The sequence below is a fragment of the Entamoeba invadens genome (assembly GCF_000330505.1).
Source record: "Entamoeba invadens IP1 unplaced genomic scaffold scaff_1105074725839, whole genome shotgun sequence".
Taxonomy (NCBI): Eukaryota; Evosea; order Mastigamoebida; family Endamoebidae; genus Entamoeba; species Entamoeba invadens.
In genome coordinates this window covers 75,868-97,926 of record NW_004443523.1, presented here as the reverse complement: position 1 = coordinate 97,926, position 22,059 = coordinate 75,868, and the positions used below count along the sequence as shown (strand labels likewise).

General features: G+C 28.7%; 6 protein-coding genes across 6 annotated transcripts; all 6 read left to right on the top strand.

The window, feature by feature from the left end:
* Window positions 1-283: 283 nt before the first annotated feature.
* On the top strand, window positions 284-2,780 carry EIN_138200 (hypothetical protein; the record flags this gene model as incomplete). The annotated part of the gene is made up of 5 exons (XM_004258526.1): window positions 284-430; window positions 495-907; window positions 1,130-2,059; window positions 2,118-2,407; window positions 2,446-2,780. 5 exons carry the CDS (start codon window positions 284-286, stop codon window positions 2,778-2,780), a joined length of 2,115 nt encoding a protein of 704 aa, XP_004258574.1.
* Window positions 2,781-6,645: 3,865 nt separating this feature from the next.
* Window positions 6,646-8,883, top strand: EIN_138190 (hypothetical protein; the record flags this gene model as incomplete). Its single annotated transcript, XM_004258525.1, has 1 exon — window positions 6,646-8,883. One exon carries the CDS (start codon window positions 6,646-6,648, stop codon window positions 8,881-8,883), a length of 2,238 nt encoding a protein of 745 aa, XP_004258573.1.
* A 4,058-nt stretch (window positions 8,884-12,941) lies between these two features.
* EIN_138180 (hypothetical protein) lies at window positions 12,942-14,727 on the top strand (the record flags this gene model as incomplete). The annotated part of the gene is made up of 4 exons (XM_004258524.1): window positions 12,942-13,360; window positions 13,911-13,993; window positions 14,332-14,568; window positions 14,693-14,727. 4 exons carry the CDS (start codon window positions 12,942-12,944, stop codon window positions 14,725-14,727), a joined length of 774 nt encoding a protein of 257 aa, XP_004258572.1.
* A 436-nt stretch (window positions 14,728-15,163) lies between these two features.
* Window positions 15,164-15,613, top strand: EIN_138170 (hypothetical protein; the record flags this gene model as incomplete). Its single annotated transcript, XM_004258523.1, has 1 exon — window positions 15,164-15,613. One exon carries the CDS (start codon window positions 15,164-15,166, stop codon window positions 15,611-15,613), a length of 450 nt encoding a protein of 149 aa, XP_004258571.1.
* Window positions 15,614-17,480: 1,867 nt separating this feature from the next.
* On the top strand, window positions 17,481-19,405 carry EIN_138160 (hypothetical protein; the record flags this gene model as incomplete). Its single annotated transcript, XM_004258522.1, has 2 exons — window positions 17,481-17,655; window positions 17,832-19,405. 2 exons carry the CDS (start codon window positions 17,481-17,483, stop codon window positions 19,403-19,405), a joined length of 1,749 nt encoding a protein of 582 aa, XP_004258570.1.
* A 1,473-nt stretch (window positions 19,406-20,878) lies between these two features.
* On the top strand, window positions 20,879-21,790 carry EIN_138150 (hypothetical protein; the record flags this gene model as incomplete). Its single annotated transcript, XM_004258521.1, has 1 exon — window positions 20,879-21,790. One exon carries the CDS (start codon window positions 20,879-20,881, stop codon window positions 21,788-21,790), a length of 912 nt encoding a protein of 303 aa, XP_004258569.1.
* Window positions 21,791-22,059: the final 269 nt, after the last annotated feature.

Sequence of the window (22,059 nt, the reverse complement as noted above, 5' to 3'; positions counted from 1 at the left end):
GTGTTGAATCCCATTTTATTGTAGACCATTTAAATACAAAAAAATCAAGAAACATAAAGAATCACTTAAACTATTTGTGTTGTAATTATAAATTAATTTATTTGATAAATAAAATGCATAATATTTAAAAATAAAACTTAATAAAATGATTTTGAATTTTATATATATTTATTGACGATTATTACATTTCGAAAATGCTGTTTTTCCATAAACTTGTTGTGATCTTAGAGAATGTCGTATCGAAGAAGACTGGTGGATTACGACCACTCGCTGCAGAAAAAAAATGGTGTTAGAATTGCAATGTAGTTTACAACAAGCGGTGAATGCAAACAATGTGCTCTTTGTTTCGACCAGACAGGATATGCTTTTCGTCCAGTGGGAACACGTTACTCTCAAAACATGTGACATCATTGGTCGAAGCGTGTTCCGAGTTTGTAAACGTTCTTAAGAACGCAACAACAAAAGCAAATGAAAGTAACAACAATGATAAAAAGGCTGAAGAAGTGGCACTAAGTGTAATGGATGGTGTGGAGAATGATAAAGAAAAGACTGTTGATTTAACATCACAAATTCTCATGCAAATTAACAGAGTCATTTTACGACTTGATGACGTCCTTGCAATATTAATTCCAATACACAACAAACTAATTGGTAACATCTGTGAGAAGGTGGTGTCTGATTTAATTTTTCTTCGAGACTTTGAAAACACGCCAACCAATTTTGTGTGTAAATTGGAACTCATCAATACGAAGATGCTGAACGTCTGCGAAATATTCAAAGTTGTTATTTTGGACGAAATTGAAATGCGGCAAGAAATGAAAGGATGGAAAGAACTGAGGAAGTCGACAGAGTGGAAATTCCAGTATTATCACAACGCGGTGATCGACTTTGTCATACAATTCAAAAAGTTTTGTTGTGATTTTGTCGACTCACAATCAAAGAGTTTACTCGATGTCGTCACACAACAAATTGAGAAGATTTTCTGTTCCACGGACATCGAACAGAAAGTCTACGACATCAAAAATATCAGAGAATTCAAAAAGAACGCAGTCGACAAACAGAAGGTCGAACACTAACAACACTTGAGGAGTATCTATGACATTCTATCATATCTACCACTAAAGAAAAGTCCAGAGACATTCCAATTTCTCACAGAAAAAGTCAATGAGTTTGATTTGGAACAAGACATTGGATGGCGTTGTGCCAATACACAGGAAGAGAATTTTACACAGCAACTTCTTGATGGTCTTAAAAAGTCGATTAAAGAGAAAATAGAGACTTATGTGCCATCGGTAAAGACTTTTACAGAAGAGTGCGTCAATTTCCACCACTCATGTGACGTTCTGTTACAGTCTCTGAACCTCTTCTTCTTGTTTCCCGAGACAATCAAAAAGGTCAAACAATCTCTTGAAATCTACTGCACAAATTTTAATTATTTGCTGATGGAAATACAGCTGTTTGACTATATGAGCCATTCTATATCAAAGATCCTTTGTAAGAAGTGTGAGTCACTGAGTACGTTCATCAAAGAGTTGTTTGCGTCCTTAGACGGTGAAGACTTTGAGGTTCAAGTAAGGAAAAAGCTTCAAACTGTTTATTGTGCGCTGACTGAAATTGCTGGAATTTCGTTTGTGCAGAAGGATCAGACGGACCAAGTCATTAAAATACTCTCAAAAGCGATTTCACGGAAAAACAGAGAAATTAAATACGATGCGGACACCTTTGCGTTTCTGTTACAGACCGCGGAGAAGATTTCATTGTGTGGGAAGGAACCATTTAATATTATATCAGAAAGCATCTCGAAAAACCCATTAAACAACGACACTATTTCCACACAACGAGCATTTGCACAGATTTATATTGTACGAAATATATGGCAAGCACAAAACGCCAATTTGACAAAGAAAGGGTGTGCAATATTAAAGAAAGTGATCAATATCCACATTGTTAAGAACTTGGATGAACTTGCGATGACACACGACCAACTCCTTGTGGAGGAGAAAGAAGTTTTAATGCACTTTGGGTCGAATTCATTTGAGTTTGTTGGGTACAACGAAGTGTATGCACATTTGGAAGAGGAAACGCAGAGTTTCAAAGCATTTTTAAGTGACCTGAAGACACGAAAGAAGGACGATTGGAAAAATGACGCGTTACAGATGTTTCACATCATTTATATTTATGTGTTTAAAAAAATACTACATCCAGCTTATTAAAATGTTCATAATGTCAATGACACTCATCAAAGCATTTGTTGATAAGAAACAAACAGAAAGACAATTGTGTGTGATACTCAAACAACTTGAATTGACTTATCCCGTTGTGGATTTATTGTTTGACATATTGGTTGGTTTTGACGTGGAAGTGGGCAACGTGTTGGTTAAGACAAATGTGAAAAACAAAATGACGAGTTTGTGAATAAACAAAGTGACTTGATTGGTACCGTAGACGTCATTATGCAGTCTGTAAAGTTTTTCGAGAAACACAATGTCTTGAAAACACAACAATTTGATGAAGAGATGTATGAAAACAAGGAGGAGTTACTCAAGGACTTTAGATCGATTCAAAGCTTCTTACAAATCACTGAATCTCAGATACACAGAGTTGTTATAGAAGAACAACTCTTTGCTTCTAACAGACAGAACTTCATGTTAGCAGTAGACATGTGCCTTGGAAACACAGATAATGAACAGATAAACGCATTGTTTGATTCTCAAAGAGACTTGTTGACTCAGGTTGGGAAGCTCTCGAAACGAACAGTGCCGTTCTTTTGTTTTGGCTAAGCTGGTAAAGTAACCGTAAATTTTTTGAATTTGTGTAATAATTCCTTTTCTTGTCATTTCGAACATACCATCAATATTCTGGCAAACTGCATCAACAAGAGTTGGTGTTACACTCAAATTTTTTTATTCGCAATAATTAAACAATGCTAAATTTGAAATATCCATTTCATCGTTGATTTTTGCAAAATGTTTTGGTTCAACATTTGGTTGTTTAAGATGAATTGACACTGCTCCTTCTTCTAATTCAAAAAAGAGCATTTAGCATTGTAATACATTGTTTAGTCTGTATTTTCAAATATTTTAGTTGCTCGATTGTAGTTTTAAACTTGTACAAATTATGTTAAATTATCAAATCGTTGGCCAATTTAGTTGCTACTTCTTTTGTTTCCTTAGTGATAAGATTTTGTTCAAAAAGTCGTTTTATGTTTTTCAACATCTTAATGTTTGAAATTGATGGTTTTCTTTTTGACTTGATTTGAGGTGCTGTAAACGGTTTTACGACTTGGTTTTCTTTCACGTTTTTTAATAGTGTCAAAGTTAGTGTCCGGTTTTTCTCTTTGCATTAAAATTTATAGTTACAGTTGGGCCATTAAACCTTAGCCCAGGAAATTAACCTTAGCCCAAAGAAAAACTAATTATTTTCTATTGTTATATTAAAATAATAAACTATACCCAAATAAAAAATTATCTAAAATATTTGTTTTTTTAGTAAAAACCCGTGTTTTTAAAGAAAAATAAAAGAATTTCTTTGGGCTAAAGTTCATTTCATAGGCTAAGGTTCATTTTCTTTACTGTATGTTATTTTTGGATTTTGGACTCGTTGTTGTTTTAAAAATATATATAATATTCCAAAATAATTTATTATTGTTTTTGAAAATAATAGCTTTTATTTAGTTAATATGGGGCTAAGGTTCATTTGACAGACTTATGTTTGCTTACCCAACTGTTGAGATTATTTATAAAATCACAAATATATAAAATCAGCAAACTTTTATATTGTTAAAAACATGACATCAAACTAGAACTGTCAAATTCGAATTAAAGTTCAAATATCAGTTTTTTGAAACACATTATTATTAATGAAAACATCATAAACATTTATATAAGTATGTTTTGTTTCCTATTTTTCTGGATTTCAAAGAATTAATTGAATATCGTGTTTTAAATTACATTATTTTTTTGTTTTTTTTTCTCATAAAAAAACATGACTCCACACACCGATAGAATTTTTAATTTAGTCATATACAACAAATATAAAGAATCGAAATAAAGGGAAAAATGAATAGGATCAGTGCTACAACGTTGTACACCTCAGAATATTTTAAATAACAGCCAAATCTTATACAAAACATATAAATCTTAAAATAAAACACCAATAAACATACCAATAACATTTTCTTTTTCGTATTATTTTTTTTCAAAATCAAAAAAAACATAAAACCAACTAAATCATTTAATTTCAAGATCTTCACTCTTCTTGTCGTATTCAACAAACACCCGGAAACCATGCCAAAATGATGATGATTTCGAGTTGAGACCATTCAATCCGCGAGAGTTGGCTAGTTTCAGGCTTGTTTTGTTGGAGATGTAGAGGGAGTTCCGTCGGGTCGTGCGGCACAGAGCCGCCTCTAGTTTGTTAATTTATATTTCCAATTCAATTTAATACAAAGAACAAACATCTTATGTTTTTTTAGTTCAAAGATAATGTTTAAGTTCTCTAAAATCAAGGTTAAACTTTAAGTGTTATGTTGGCTCTGTTATTCACTCTTTTTTCCTAATGATAACTCTGTATTATTTCAAGGGTTTTTATAGAATAATTGATAGTTTTGTATAGAATGTTATAATAATTTTATTTATCATTCAAGTAATTTTTTAAAAGTATTTTATCGGATTTTAATTCAACTCCAATACATTTTACTCAAATTTTATTCATTTTTTAAATATTTGTTTCCGTTATATTTTTTATAATAAACTGTTAAAGGTTCAAAAATCTATTAGAAACTATATTTTAACTATAAAATACTTATAAATAAAAACTTTAATTGATTAATTTAAAACTTTAATTTTTTGGCTTTGTGAATTTTTTTTAAAAGACCAAGTTAAAATATTTTTCAAAAAAGTTTTAAAGATGGTGAGCTTTATAACACAACTTAAAAATGACTTTTGGCAACGATATTTAAATATGGAATTACAAGAGCCAAGTGCTTTTTAAAAGCGTTTGACACTAGTAATCATTATAAAGACTAAACCTTTGAATTATAATTTAATTTAATTAATGTGTTTGTGTTTTTTTCTGTTGTTATGTTTTTGAAAAAAAAATCAACTCAATTTATCGTTTGTTTAATGCTTACAACTAGACAAAAAAATGTTAATGAAACCTTTCTTGTAATGTTTGATTACGAGAAAGCTCTGAATTAATTCGTTATATTTTTGTTGAGTTGATTATATTAAATTGAACATCACCAGAATCTCTGATAAGTTCAAATATAATATTTATTATACTTTACGCCATATCTTGGCTCTTTTTGTTGTTTAAAAAGCTTATAAATTATTCAGAATAAAAATTATGTCATGCTTGTGTTGAAAAGTGTTATTATTAGATTTTGTTTACTCATCTAGTATTTTGTTTTTTATCTTTTCTGAACAAATGTTTTGTTTTTGTAAATTAAAGGAAGATAAATAATAGAGTTAAACAATTACCAAAAATTTGGGATTAATAGGTTTGAAGTTTTTTAGTTTGAAGCAGCTCTGAACAAATTATTTTTTACTCTTTGAAATTGTTGTAAAGCGGGAATTGCTAAAAAAATGAGTTTTAAATGGTAAATATTATTGTTTTTTGCCTATATTTTTGTTTATTGAGAGAACTTCTTTGGTTCTAAAAATATAACACCGAGTGAACAACGTTTGAGTAGTGAACAACGTTGTAGCATTGACTCTAAAAACAAAATGAGGATTGAAAATAAATCAAAAATGTATTTTTTTTCACTAGATTCAAAACAACTGTTAGAAAAAAGAAAATTAAAACTTTGTTTTTGTTTTTTAATCCAAAAAAGAGGTAAAAAAATCTAAAAAATAAAATTGAAACGGGTGTGACTTTTTTTCCAAACGTATTTTTTAACAAACTTTTTATTATTTTTTGTTAAATATGTACTATAATTTTATAATAAAGTAAAATTGTAATAACAAATTCTGAAAGTAATCTTAAAAAATTTAAAAAAATAAAGTTTTTATTTTATGATAAAAAAAATTAAAAATGTAAAAAAAGCGAGTTTATAAATAGAAAAAACAGACAATGTTTAAAACATTGTATATGTTGTCAATTTATACATTTATATGTATTTTACGTAAATAAATTTAAATGATGGATAAGTTGAAGAAGACTCAAAAAACAAAACAGGTTCAAAATATTTTTTATTGATTATTGTTGTTAAAAATATGGTTATTACTGAATGTCAATTTAATAATATATCTTTTTATTTAATCTTGTGCAGTTTTTTTTATTAATTATGTAGTTTAAAATAATATAACTATATGTTGATATTAAAAAATATTTCTTCATTTTATAATTGCTTTGTAAAATTAAAATAATATTAATAAATGTAATATTGTAATTTTTATTATAATTTGTAAAACAATTAAAACTTATGCTTGTTTATGTTTACAATAATTTCAATATTGTTTTATCACGGTGATATAATGCTATTAATAATAAAATAAAACAAAAAGACGGCAAACCAAACATTTAAAACAATTGAAAAGACAATTTGTTTTAAAATAATTTAATAAAAATAAACCAATTTAAGTATATAAACGTTTTTATAAACTTAGTTATCATTCAATGAGAACTCTAATCTTCTTATCATTTATGATATTCACTGCTTTTTCTGTAACTTTAAATGAATGTCCCATACCTATAGAGAATTGCTTATCATGCAGAACTGATAATCCATATGGATGTGAAATATGTGAAGGAGGGTATTATGTTAAAGATGATAAATGTTCAAAGTGTATAGATAACTGTTTAACTTGCAGGAATGCTACGACATGTGACGCATGTAGTAATGGCTATTATGAAAGTATAGGTAAATGTAATAAATGTACGCCTGGCTGTACAGAATGTAGTGATGCTAACACCTGTTCTGAATGTAAAACTGGTTTATATTTGGAAAATAACAAATGCATGAGAGAAGTGTATTGTGATATTTTTCAAAAAGGATGTTTGAAATGCAAACAAGATTATACAACATGTCTTTCATGTATATCTGGTTATTATTTAAACAATAATTCTTGCATAAAATGTGCACCTGACTGTAGAGAATGTAGTGATGCTACTACTTGTACTGAATGTGATTCTTCTTATTATCTTGAAGAAGGTAAATGCTTAATACAAGTGGAGTGTAGTCCTTATGAAATAGGATGTTTGGAATGCAAACAAGATCAAACATCATGTCTTTTATGCACATATGGTTATTATTTGGACAATAATTCTTGCACGAGATGTGCACCTGGCTGCACAGAATGTAGTGGGGCTAACACTTGTTCTGAATGTAGAACTGGTTATTATATGGAAAATAATTTATGCTTAAAAGAAGCGGAGTGTAGTGCTTATGAAATAGGATGTTTAAAATGCAAACAAGATCAAACATCATGTCTTTCATGCACACCTGGTTATTATTTAAACGGTAGTACTTGCACAAAATGTATACCTGATTGTACAAAATGTAAAGATGCTATTTGTTATAAATGTAATACTGGTTATTATTTGGAAAATAATACATGCATAATAGAAGCGGAGTGTAGTGCTTTTGAAATAGGATGTTTGAAATGCAAACAAGATCAAACCACGTGTGTTTCATGCACACCTGGTTATCATTGGGACAGAGGTACTTGCACAAAATGTACACCTGGCTGTACAGAATGTAATGATGCTATTTGTTCTGAATGCAAAACTGGTTTATATTTGGAAAATAACAAATGCATGAGAGAAGTGCTATGTGATATTTTTCAATTGGGATGTTTGAAATGCAAACAAGATTATCAAACGTGTCTTTCATGCATATCTGGTTATTATTTGGACAATTATTCTTGCATAAAATGTGCACCTGACTGTAGAGCATGTAGTGATGCTACTACTTGTACTGATTGTTATAATGGTTATTATCTTGAAGAAGGTAAATGCTTAGAACAAGTGGAGTGTAGTCCCTATGAAATAGGATGTTTGGAATGCAAACAAGATCAAACAACATGTCTTTTATGCAAATATGGTTATCATTGGGACAATAATTCTTGCACGAGATGTGCACCTGGCTGCACAGAATGTAGTGGGGCTAACACTTGTACTGAATGTAGAACTGGTTATTATCTAAATGGTAAAACATGTACTAAATGTGATACTAACACCAACTTGAAATACATTAATGGTAACAAATGTGTTGATTGTGCAACTGGAAAAATTAAAACAGATGGAACTTGTGATACACCAGAATACGCATGTGGAAGTGGATGTGCTACATGTATTAAATTTGTTGAAAGTAAAACAGTAAAATGCATTAAATGCACTGCAACAACTGATTACATCAATCTTGATGGAACATGTTCAAAAACTTGCAAAACTGGTAAAGCTGATAAAGATAAAATGATGTGTGAAAAATGCACTATTAATGGGTGTGAAACTTGTCAAACAGTTGGAAACGCTGAACAATGCACCAATTGTGGAACCAAATACATTTCTACCAACAAACTTTCGTGTGTTGATAAATGCACCACTGGTAAACCAGTTGAGACTCCAATTAAAAAGTGTGACGCTTGTCAAACTGAGAATTGTGATGTTTTTGATAAAGACGACAAGGGCACTCAATGCAAGACCAATTTCTATCTTGTGGCTGACACTTCGAAATGTGTTGATAAGTGTCCAGAAGGCTATATGACAGATGAAACAAATAATAAATGCATTAAATGTACCGTTGAAGGTTGCGCAACTTGTGAAAAGTTAAATACATGCACTGCATGTATGGCTGAATACAAGTTGGAGGGAGGAAAATGCAATGGAGCTAATGCCGTTTTCGCAATTATGGCTTTAGTTGTTATGGCATTCTTATTCTAAAATTCTAAACAAAGAATTTCAATCAATTTCTTTTGTTTAAAAATAATATTATACAAAAATAACAATATGAAATGTTAAATGAATATTAAACAATATAAATAGTAAAAATTTGTTGGATATCTCATGTAAACTATACAAACATAACACAATTAAAATTAATACGATTTTTCATTTGTTAAGTTTTAAATATTGAAAAAGAACATATCAGAATAAATAAATAAAATTATTATTTTTATATAAATTTATCCCGCTTATTAAATATATGTAACAACATTTTTTGTTTTATTATTAGAAAAACATTTCAGAAATAATTTGTGAATATAATAATTTTTCAAAAATAAGATATATAAACTGGAAAACACAATTCGGAATTGTAATTTTTTTTCATTTTTGCAAAATATTTGGGATTTTTATGCAAATCATTTATTAATAAAAAAATATTTTAAACAAAAGTACTTTTTTGAAAAAAAAGTTTAATAATATAAAACGGAAAAAAAATTGTTTTTTAGAATAAAAGTTTTTTATTTAAGACTGAAAAATTCAAGATAGTTTTGAGTTATATTTTTGTCCCAAAAGTACAATTTAAAAAAAAATGTGTTCGACAAATAAAAACAAATAATAATTTTGATATTTCATTTGAAATAATAATTAATTATAACAAACAAAAAATCCAAAAATACATTTTAATTGGTCAACTTGTTGCAAATAATTGAAACATAACAAAATAAAAAAATGACAAAAAGGTCAGTTAAATTGGAAGACAACAATGCTCTTTGGTGTGAAATTGTAATTATCAGTCAACTCATTATCTTTGGCGGTGTAAACGCGTGGGCTGCAATAACTCCCATCAACACCTTTCTTGGTCACACATATATCACAACCATAACCAAATGAAAATAGACCTAAATGGTCTCGAGAATTAAGATAAAATTCACAAACGGTGTTACTTCCACTCTTACCAAACTTTTTTGGATTCAGAATGCCATTTCTCACCAATGAAAAAATGTAAGAATTGCCACCGTCAAGATCGTCGAAAACATCATTAATATATCCAGTGAACACACCACCAAACTTGTTGTGATTTGTGTCTTCTATTAAAAAGCACAAATTACTTTTGTTAATAACTTTTTGGTCAAACACTGAGGTGTCTTTTGACCAGTTGTCCTTATCTGAGTGAAACACAACACTCCCAATTTTCATTCCCGTCAACTTCTCAAGACTTTCTTCTTCTTCGTGTCGTCTGTTTGAAATAATGTATTTTTCTGATTTTATTATTTGATCAATAGATTCGTTCTTAACTTGTACAATTTTGTTAATTTGGTCTGTATCTTCAAGTGGTTTAGTGTCAATTTGGCACTTTTCCTCAAGAAGTGAAATTTTGATATTGAATATCTCATACAACTTGTCATTGTCGCTTTCTGTTGAATACAAACATATTTCACTTTTGATGTCGTTGGATGCATCATTCAAATCGGTGACGATTGTGTTGAGTAATGCTGATATGTTCTTCTTACTTTCGAATACATCATTGAGTCTGTCAATATGTCCGTTTGCATTTTCAATGCGTTGTGTAATATCAAGTGACTTATCGTCAACAAAGTTGTTTTCCTTACTAAATTTTGGAGGTCTGACACCGCCTTTGCTGCTTTTGTGCAGAGTTCTGAGAGTGCTGACAACTTTTTTTCCATTGTATGTTTATGGAGTTTATTTTTTTATTATATTTTGTGTAAATTTCATTCAAAACCATCATTACTTCATTCAAAATGATTTTATTCCCAATCAAAAATGAAATTAATAATATTTAACTGTTATAAAATGATTTTTATTTTCCAACAGAAGTATTTTTAAATAAGTTTTTAAACCAAAAATTGCTTAATTTCATATGTACAGATTTTTTTTCTAGAGTAAGTCTTTTTACGTTATCTAGTCTCAAACGTTATCTGGTTAACATAAAATAGCTTTAATTTTGTCTAAGCATCGGGCATTAGGTAAAATGTGAAAAAAAACTTGAAATAATAAATTATTTTTTGTGATGGCTTCCTGAAATATACCATTCTTTATGTTTGAAAAGTACCAGATAACGTTTGAAGACAAACTGTATTAAAATAAGGAAAAAAAAACCAAAGATAGTTTTTGATTGTTTAATAATCATTTCACTAATAATATGACTGAAAGCAAAGTTAATATTTGTTTTTTTAAATTTTTTTTTGAATTATGTTATTGAAAATTGTAATTAAATAACAAATTGTACTGGGTGTTCAAACGGAAAATATCTTAATTATAATCACGGGGAATATAATCACACATGTTTACCTTGCCAACCGAATTGCAAGTACTGTGAAAATTACAATACTTGTTATGAATGTGAAAGTGGGTATTACTTTTCGAATAATGGAATGTGTGTTAAGTTTGGAAATGACTAATGTGCGTCTGGAAATAGTTTTAATGAATGTTATGCATGTTTTAAAGGGTATTATTTGGATAAAAACGATTGTTTCAAATGTTCTGATTTATGCACACAATGCTTTGGACCCACATCAGATCAGTGTAATTCGTGTGTTGATGGGTATTATTATATATCTTACACGTGCTTTCAATGTTCTTCACTTTGTCAAACATGCAAATACAATTCAACCATATGTACTTCATGTGTACCAGGTTCAAGATAATTGTGGAACAATGAGTGTATTTATTGTGAAAATTGTACCCCTGGGCATTGCATATCTAACACAACAAAGTGTGATTTGTGTATTGATGGGTTTTGTTCCAAAAATGGGATTTGTCAAACTTGCGACTCAATTTGTCTCACATGCTTGGGTTCTCCTTCAAATTGTTTATCTTGTAAGTCTGGAACTTACTTTTCGAATTCGACTTGTCTAACTTGTAATGCAAATTGTGAGACCTCTGGGTGTCACACGACTTTGGGATGCACTGAATGTAAAACTGGATACTTTCCATGGAATTTTGGATGTAGCCAATGTAATGCAATCACAAATTGTGTTACTTGCAGCCAAACTGAACAAAAATGTTTAACTTGTGTGGGTGGTATTTCATACCTCAACTCAAGTGGATTGTGCTCACCTTGTGACACAACGTGTGAAACGTGTGACACAGATGGAATTTGTAACTGGTGTATTGACAATTATGTTCCACATATAATAAATAAAGCATCATGTCAGGCGTGTTCTTCGTTTGACCCAATTGTTGAAAAGTGTGATTATTCAAGACAAAAAAAATTGCGCAAAATGTATATCAAATATGTATACTGATACATCCATATAAAAATTTCAAACATTTGATTTTTTTGTGTGGTGGTAGTTGCGACACAACAAATGGAATGTGTACAAATTGTGTTTCTGGTACAGTTTTATCAATTATACAACAGAATCACATGTGTCGAATGTTTATTATTTGATGCAAACTGTTTTGAATGTGCATTAGATAGGAAAAAAAATTGTTAGATGTCGAGAAAACAGCGGATTTATTTTACTCAATGGAATATGTGTTGCATGTGATTCGACTTGTAAACCAAATACATGTGACTCGACTTCTGGATACTTTTCGCGATGTATGTTAAATTAGAACGTATCTTCTTTATTTATATTTATTTATTTTACACATTTATAATATTTTTGTTATCAGTTCTTATTTATTTTATATGTGTTTATGAATCAAAATAAATATTATCGGTCCAATTATCTTGATGAATCTTTAAAATCACCTTAATCTTTCATATTTAATTGGTATTTATAAAGTCACTGTTTTTAAGTTTATTATTGAATTATATAATAATTTATATGATAAAATAAAAACTACACTTTTTATATTCATAAACAATTAAATGTTAATTAAGTTATAATTGTTGATTATAACAAAATATTCATTACACCTTTTATATATATTAAACAAACGATTAAAACGCATATTACTCATTTATTATGTTGTTATATATCAAACTTTTTATAAATATACGATATCAACAAGTTAAATTTATATATATAATTACACAATGTGTAGTGTTTTGTACTATAAAAACTTTTTTCATCACATCAAAAACAATGTCAGATTTTAACGATGAAGTAATAATTCCAACAATAATTGTTGATATTGGGTCGTACATAATCAGAGCTGGGCTATCAACCACAGAAAATGACGAACCAGAAGTTGAAACATATAGTATTGTTGCATGTAATTTTGGAGAAGAAGATAAAATTAAGATTGTTGGTTTTGAAGCTTTAAATCACATAGACGAAATGGAAATAACAGAAATATATTGCAATGGGAAACTTGATAATAAATATGCATTAGAAAAAACATTGACTACAATTCCAAAAGAAGAACTCAAAGTTGATCCATCAGGTCATAAAATGATTCTTACCGAAGATAAGTTTGATTCGGACAATATTAGAACTGTAATGTCTGAAGTTGCTTTTGAAAATATGAACGTTTCAGATCTATTCATCAAATTAAACATCCTGTTCGTTTTGATGTAATGAACTTTTCAATGAGTGCAGGCGTTATTGTGAATTTTGGCGATTCAATGCTCAGAGTATTGCCTTATAATGATGATATTGATGATCCTAGGCATACTGTCTTTTATAAGCAAAGTTCTTTGATTAATTTCGGTGGACTTTACGTTACAATGGAGCTTAAAATAGGTTAAGGCGCCACTAAGATTGTTTTAAATCTTATTATCCAATTGAATACTATTATACGGTAGATAAATTTAAACAAAGATTTTGTTATGTAGCAGAAGACATTGAAAAAGAAAGAACAAGAAATGAGGGAGAAATAAAAGAGGAATACACATTGGATGATGGAACTAAGATCGAGTTTGGTACAGACAGGTATGAAGTACCTGAAATGATATTTAATCCACAAGACTTCGATTTCAATAGAAATATAGACTCTCTGCAAACTATAATTACAAACACCGTCAATAAATTCCCCGAAAACCAAAAAAGAGAACTTCTTAAAAACGTGTATTGTACTGGTGGAAACGTATTATTTGAAGGATTTGAAAAAAGGTTGAACAATGAACTTAATAAACTCTCACCAAATAATGATTCAATACATGTCGAAAGTAATCAAAATAAATACACAAACTTTGGTATTGCTAGAGCTGTCGGATCCGTTTCATCAACAAAGTATGTGTCGAAAAAAGAATATGAAGAAAAGGGAAGTGCTGTTTTCTTTGCTGAAAAGTAATTTAAACAACTTTTAAATTTTTAATGTTTGTGTTAACTAAAAAAAGAAAAAATAATAATGAAAAACTTGTTTATTTTTTTTAATCATTAAATTTATCCTTGTTACTTATTCTTTATTTCTATTTTATTATGTATTTTATGATGTATTATTTGTATTTTTTAATGTGTTCATCGTTTATTATATTACAGAAAGAAAAAAAAAAGCTTCAGTTTTTTTCAAGGCTTCCATTTTATTTTTCAGATTCAAATAATAATAATAATAATAATAATAATAATAATAATAATAATAATAATAATAATAATAATAATAATAATAATAATAATAATAATAATAATAATAATAATAATAATAATAATAATAATAATAATAATAATAATAATAATAATAATAATAATAATAATAATAATAATAATAATAATAATAATAATAATAATAATAATAATAATAATAATAATAATAATAATAATAATTTAAAATGTTTGGTATACTTGACCATTAAAAATAAACATGCTATGTAAAGACTTTTTATGTCTTGGTTGGAAATGTGTATTATTCTTTTCTATGTGATTTTATTATTTAAAACTATAAAAACGTTAAGTAGTGGTTAAAAAATTAAAGCAGTTTTTTATCCTTTAGTATTACAATTTCAACCAACAAACAAAAAATTTAAGTTAAATTGACACAAACAAAGGCTTTACTAACTTCCATAAAAATATATAATAATTATATAGTAAATATATAATATAATAATACTATTTTATTAAATTAAAAAAAATAGTAAAATAATTAATAAAACAATTAAAAAGAAAAAAGTTATCAAATTGAACAAAAGAAAGAGATATGGTAATAGATTTAGTATTTAGGTTACAACAAAACTATAATTTTAAACAACCGAATGGACTACTTGAGTTCTTTTTGGGGGAAAGTCCGCTCCTATATAGTAAGTTTCTTTGTTGATGAGAGTAAAAATAGGAGTAATAACACACTTATGACATTTAGTCAAATAGCCGCATTACAACGCAGACAGTTCGGTTTAAATCCACCACTAATTAATTTAAATACCCCACAATATATGTTATCATTAAAGAAAAAGGCGGCGGAGGGAGAATACGCCGATGTGACATCCACAGTGCCTAAAGCAAATGGGTACGGCTTCAACGCGTTTTTAAAAAGTGTCAACAGAACGGCGATGCTGTCTAACGAGGACACACAAAGAGATTTTGAAGAACGTAGCAAACGCCAGATAAAACAACTTCACAACAGAATCAAATATTTGACGGGGAAAAAGCCGGCAAAGAAGACTGACGAATTCAAAAAGAGTCAAATAAATAGTTCGACGAAAGTAAAGGAAGAAGAAGAAATAAAAGAAATGAAAGATTATAAAGATAATAAAGTCACTGCAAGTGATGTTAAAGAAAACACAGAAAAGTCTTCTAATGAGATTTCAATGGAGAAAATTGAGTTTCAAAAAGAAGGAAATGAAAGTATAGAAACTCAAACTGAAGTCTCACAAAATAAGTAAATTGACACTTAAACTGCTTTAAGTGGTGTTGTAAAAATTGGTATAGAATTGACATTTACTGAAATATTTGGAAAATATTTTATAATCGAAATTTGGCGTATAAAATATATAAAATATATAAAATCAAAAAATTAAATTTAAAATTTATAAAAATGAATTAATTTTTGTGGTATAAAAATTGAGTTTGTATTTTTTAAAAAAAGAACTGGGTATTAATTATTATCAGATTGTAATAAATTTGAAATTAAATTTTAATTGATGATACAGTTAGTGACGTTTTGGTGTTGAAAATGAGCGTATTTTGTTTAAAATTTGAATAAATATTTAAAGTTGTTTTTGATTAAATTTTTTTTATTGAAGCAAAGCGAAATAATTTATTAAATTTGTCACGAATATACAACAAGTTAAGTTATAAGTAGATTATACTTTAATATAGAGTTTGAAACTAGAATGTCCAAAAACCGTCTAAGTCCCAAATTAAGGAAAATTCAAAAAAATGATTGTTTTGATTAACGAATTGATTAAACAAATAAAAATAGATTATTAAAACTACAATCACATCAAAAACTATCAATCAATTTAAAAATTTATTCTTTTAATAATACAACTTAATAAACAAATACTAATTAAAATGAGTGTTTCTATAAGTAAAATATAATTAAATAATAAAGTTGGTTATACAAAAAAACACTATTAAATATCATTTTTAGTATTGATACACTAAACATGATATAACTAGTTTAATAAAAATCATTTAAATATTGCAGATTTTTACAGACAATAACTCAATTTATGTCATTGGCTTTTTACAACATTTTATGTATTTAAAATGTTATTTGTTGTCATATATTAAAATACTATTTAGTGTTCATATTATTTAAGATAACTGTTTATATTAAATATATAATTTTCAAAATATTGTTTTAATAATTGTTATACTTTAAATAAAACAATTTTTATATACACAAAAACAGAATTTTTAAAATAAGTTTAAGTAGCATTTGTGTCAAAAATTAATTAAAACAATATAAAGTGTTGAATAAATGAACTATATTTTTTTGATAAATGTCTAATCAAAATAATAAGAATCATAATTAAAATAAGCGAATTAAAATTAAAAAACATAAATATTTATATAATACTAACAAAATTGACGAAATTTTTCGTTATTTTTGATTACAAACATAAGAGATAATTGTGTTATTATTTTTATTTATTATTGTATTTTTGAAACATATACATGATTTTCAATTTATACATTTTACCATGTAATAATTAAAGACAAATTATTATACATTTTTAATAATATTGATTGGTGTATTTTATGGAAAGTGTTTTATTTATATTAATATTTTTTTAACAGATTTATTTTATATTCATACAAAATATTATTTTTTAAAAAAGACGAAATATTATTCGTCATTTTTTGTTGGTTAAATATCAGATTAAATACAATTAAAAAATAACTATTTCAATTTAAAATTCTGTCATATATTTTAAAGTTTTTCATAAACAATTTATTAAAAAACGAATTTCTCATTCATTTGTTATTTGTTAAAATAGATTCATGGTAAAGTGTGCAAAAAAGTAAATATTTCATAAATAACAATGAAAAATAAATAAAAACGTTCATAAACTTAAATAATATCTCTTAAAAATGTTAACTGTAAATATACCAAGCGTTAATTATAAATAAAGTTTAAAACCTATATGGTTAATTTCAATTTTAATAGTTTTAATTATTATTTATATTATTAAATTTAAAAGCATTTAAACAATTATAAAATGCTGTGTTTTTTAATCAAACTTTTGTTATTTTACAAAGCATTTTTCTATTATAAAAAGGTTGTACTGTAAATAATACTTAATGGTTATATTAATTGTTTTATCAATGGTAACAATTACATTATCTTCAAATTCAACTGTCAAATGGTGTAAATTTATTGATAAAATTGTATGTGTTCCATTCAATAAAGAATGTGAACAATGTTTTCAATGGAGTTTATCAACCAAACATATTCAGTTACCTAATATAAGTGATGGTTTTATATTAGAATGTAACAAGAAACAAACATTAAAGTGACTATTAACTCAAAATACAATTATTATTTTGTATTTAACACAACCAATAATACTTTTAAATATTCTGAACACTCAGCCAAGTTTATACCAGTATTACATTTATAACCCAATAAAACAAACTCAATCAACAACAAAGAAATTATAAAAACATCTTGTTCCAATTGTAAAAGGTGTTGGGCAGAAACTTCTTGTATGGAGTGTAATGAAGGGTATTATTTATCTGAAGATTATTCGTGTTATTCGTGTTATTACTCTTGTAAGACTTGTTTTGATGATACCAATTATGGGTGTTTTACTTGTAAAGACGGATATTATTTAACTCAGAACTCTAAATGTCAATTTTGTAATGATGCTTGTGATACTTGTTATAATGGAACATCCGATGATTGCATCACATGTAAAAATGGCTATTACATGTCTGATTCAAACACTTGTTCAATTTGTAATGATAAGTGCAATACTTGTTATGGTGGATCAAATACAGAATGTTATAGTTGTGCATGGGGATATTATTTACAAGGATCAAACACGTGTGTAAAGTGTTCTTTTGAATGTTATAAATATACAGGATCTTCAACCACTTGTTTATCGTGTCAAAACTCTTATTATTTGTCAGGAAACACATGTCTAAAATGTGATTCTTCATGTGTTACATGTAATGGTACAGAACCAAACAATTGTATATTATGCCGATTTTCTTATTATTTAACAAATGGGTATTGTTTAAAGTGTGATTCATCATGTGTTACATGTAATGGTGCAACGCCAAATAATTGTTTATCATGTTCAAAATTTTATTATTTATTAAATGGTCAATGTCTTGAATGTGATTCATCATGTAATACTTGTAATGACTCAGGACCGAACAATTGTTTATCGTGCCTTTTTTCATATGGTTTTTCGAATGGGTATTGTGTAAAATGTGATCCATCATGTTTGGAATGCAATGGTATAAATTTAAACAATTGTATTTCATGTTTTGAATATTATAATTTAATTTCCGGCAATTGTATTAAATGCGATTCATTTTGCAGTACTTGTAATGGACCGAATAAAAACGATTGTTTATCATGTCATTATTATCATTATCTTTTAAATGGGTATTGTTTAAAATGCGATTACTTGTGTAAAACCTGTAAATTTGGAGGATTAGGAAATTGCTCAACATGCATGATTTCTTATTATTACTCAAATGGGTATTGTATTCAATGCAGTCCAAATTGTTATACTTGTAATGGTACTTTTGAAAACAATTGCTTGAGTTGTAAAAATGGTTTTTATTATACAAATGGATATTGTCTTCCTTGTGAATTAAATTGTGGTCGATGCAGTGGTACATATATACACAACTGTGATTCTTGTCTTAATGGATATTATTTAAAAGATGGGTTGTGTGTTCAGTGTCCTCCAAATTGTGAAACTTGTTCAACTACAAAATGTGTAATATGTAACTCAAATTATTACTTATTAAATGATGTATGCTACAAATGTCATTCTGATTGCAATGAATGTAATGGCGCCGAAAGCACAAACTGTATTGAGTGTGTTAATGGTAAATATATGGATAATGAAATTGGAGAATATAATCATACTTGTCTACCATGCCATATACATTGTAATAACTGTGGTGGCTATAATAATTGCTATGAATGTGAAAGTGGGTATTACTTTTCGAATAATGGAATGTGTGTTAAGTTTGGAAATGACTAATGTGCGTCTGGAAATAGTTTTAATGAATGTTATGCATGTTTTAAAGGGTATTATTTGGATAAAAACGATTGTTTCAAATGTTCTGATTTATGCACACAATGCTTTGGACCCACATCAGATCAGTGTAATTCGTGTGTTGATGGGTATTATTATATATCTTACACGTGCTTTCAATGTTCTTCACTTTGTCAAACATGCAAATACAATTCAACCATATGTACTTCATGTGTACCAGGTTCAAGATAATTGTGGAACAATGAGTGTATTTATTGTGAAAATTGTACCCCTGGGCATTGCATATCTAACACAACAAAGTGTGATTTGTGTATTGATGGGTTTTGTTCCAAAAATGGGATTTGTCAAACTTGCGACTCAATTTGTCTCACATGCTTGGGTTCTCCTTCAAATTGTTTATCTTGTAAGTCTGGAACTTACTTTTCGAATTCGACTTGTCTAACTTGTAATGCAAATTGTGAGACCTCTGGGTGTCACACGACTTTGGGATGCACTGAATGTAAAACTGGATACTTTCCATGGAATTTTGGATGTAGCCAATGTAATGCAATCACAAATTGTGTTACTTGCAGCCAAACTGAACAAAAATGTTTAACTTGTGTGGGTGGTATTTCATACCTCAACTCAAGTGGATTGTGCTCACCTTGTGACACAACGTGTGAAACGTGTGACACAGATGGAATTTGTAACTGGTGTATTGACAATTATGTTCCACATATAATAAATAAAGCATCATGTCAGGCGTGTTCTTCGTTTGACCCGGGTTGTGATGTTTGTGGGAAAAATCAACGCAGAAAATGCACAACTTGTAAATACAATTATTATTTGGATCAGTTTTACTCTTGTTCCAAGTGTGATACAACATGTGAGTATAACAAGTGCAACAAAAATACTGGAATGTGTGAGACATGCAAAGCAATATACACAAAAAAGATGTACGAAAGTAGAGAATGTCAGTTGTGTAACTTATACGATCCTTATTGGACAGCTTGTTCACAAACCACCAGAAAATGCACAAAATGTGTAACTGGAAAATATCCAAGTCCATCATCACCGTTTTCTTGTATTGACTGTCACTCTAGTTGTGCGAATGGGTGTTCAAATACAACAGGAGACTGTATTACTTGTACAAGTGATCAATATACAACCAACCCTGCGAACCCAAAACAATGTCAACCATGTATAATATTTGATCCAAATTGTCTTAGTTGCTTTACAACAGAAAGAAAATGTGTAAATTGTCGAAGTGGCATTTCTTATTTGTCAAATGGTTATTGTGCGTTATGTGATTCAACATGTTCAACTTGTGACTCAAATGGTATTTGTTTGTAATGTATTGATAACCATGTTTTTAATGAACCAAAACAGAAAGAATGTTTAAGTTGTACATCATTTGACTCAAACTGTGAAACGTGTGATTCAACAAGTTCAAGAAATTGCACCAAATGCAAATCCAATATGTACCCTGATACCGCCACTGGAAAGTGTAAACCATGCGATTCTTTGTGTGGTGGTAGTTGCGACACAACAAATGGAATATGCACAAATTGTGTTTCTGGTACAGTTTTTAGTGAACCAAAAAGTAATAAATGTGTTGATTGTTCATCATTCGATGCAAACTGTGTTGAGTGTGCATTAAATGGAGAGAGAAAATGTGTTAAATGTCGAGAAAATAGTGGGTTTTATTTATTAAATGGAAATTGTGTTGCTTGTGATTCAACTTGCAAACCAAATACATGTGACTCGACATCTGGATTTTGTTCACAATGTTTGGTAAATTACACAATAACATTTCCAATTTCTAAAGTCTGTGTGAAATGCTCCGAATTCGACTCATATTGTTCAAAATGTGTATTAGATTATACAAGAAAATGTGAATTATGTTCAATTGGTAAATATCCGAAATTATCAGAAAACTACAAGTGTGGAAATTGCGACCCAACATGTGGAGGACAATGCAACGGCTCAACAGATGTGTGTACTGGTTGTTCGTCAAATTACGTCTTTTCAACAGCAAATGGTTTGGTGTGTGATTCGTGTTCATCTTTTGATTCAAATTGTCTGACGTGTGACTCAACATATCAGAGAAAATGCAGTGTATGTCGAACAAGTGGGACGTATCCAAGCGAGTCGACATACAAATGCATCTCATGTGATAGGACATGCAATGGAAACTGTGATCAAACAACGGGCAAGTGCACTGGTTGTATCAACAATTACGTGTTTGAAGCAACTAAGAGTCGCGTGTGTGTTGCTTGCAAATCGTTTGATCAGTATTGCAAGATGTGTTCGTCCAATTACAACAGAAAATGTGTTGAGTGTGAAAGTGGATTCTATCCAAATGCAAAGTGGCGTCTGTGTGTCATGTGACACAACCATCACAAACTGCAAATCATGTAATGCAAGAGAAAACAAGTGTTTGTCGTGTCAAGACCCGTATTACCTCTTCAACCAAACATGTTTGAGTTGTGCTTCTGGAACTTATAAAAACACAAAAACATCATATGAAAAGTGTTACATCGGCATCCCAAATTGTCAAACGTGTTCAACTAAACGGTTGGAATTCCTGTTTGCACCGCTTGTTATTCGCCATACCAGATCAATTCCGAGTTAAATGTGTGTGATTCTTGTGGAGCAAA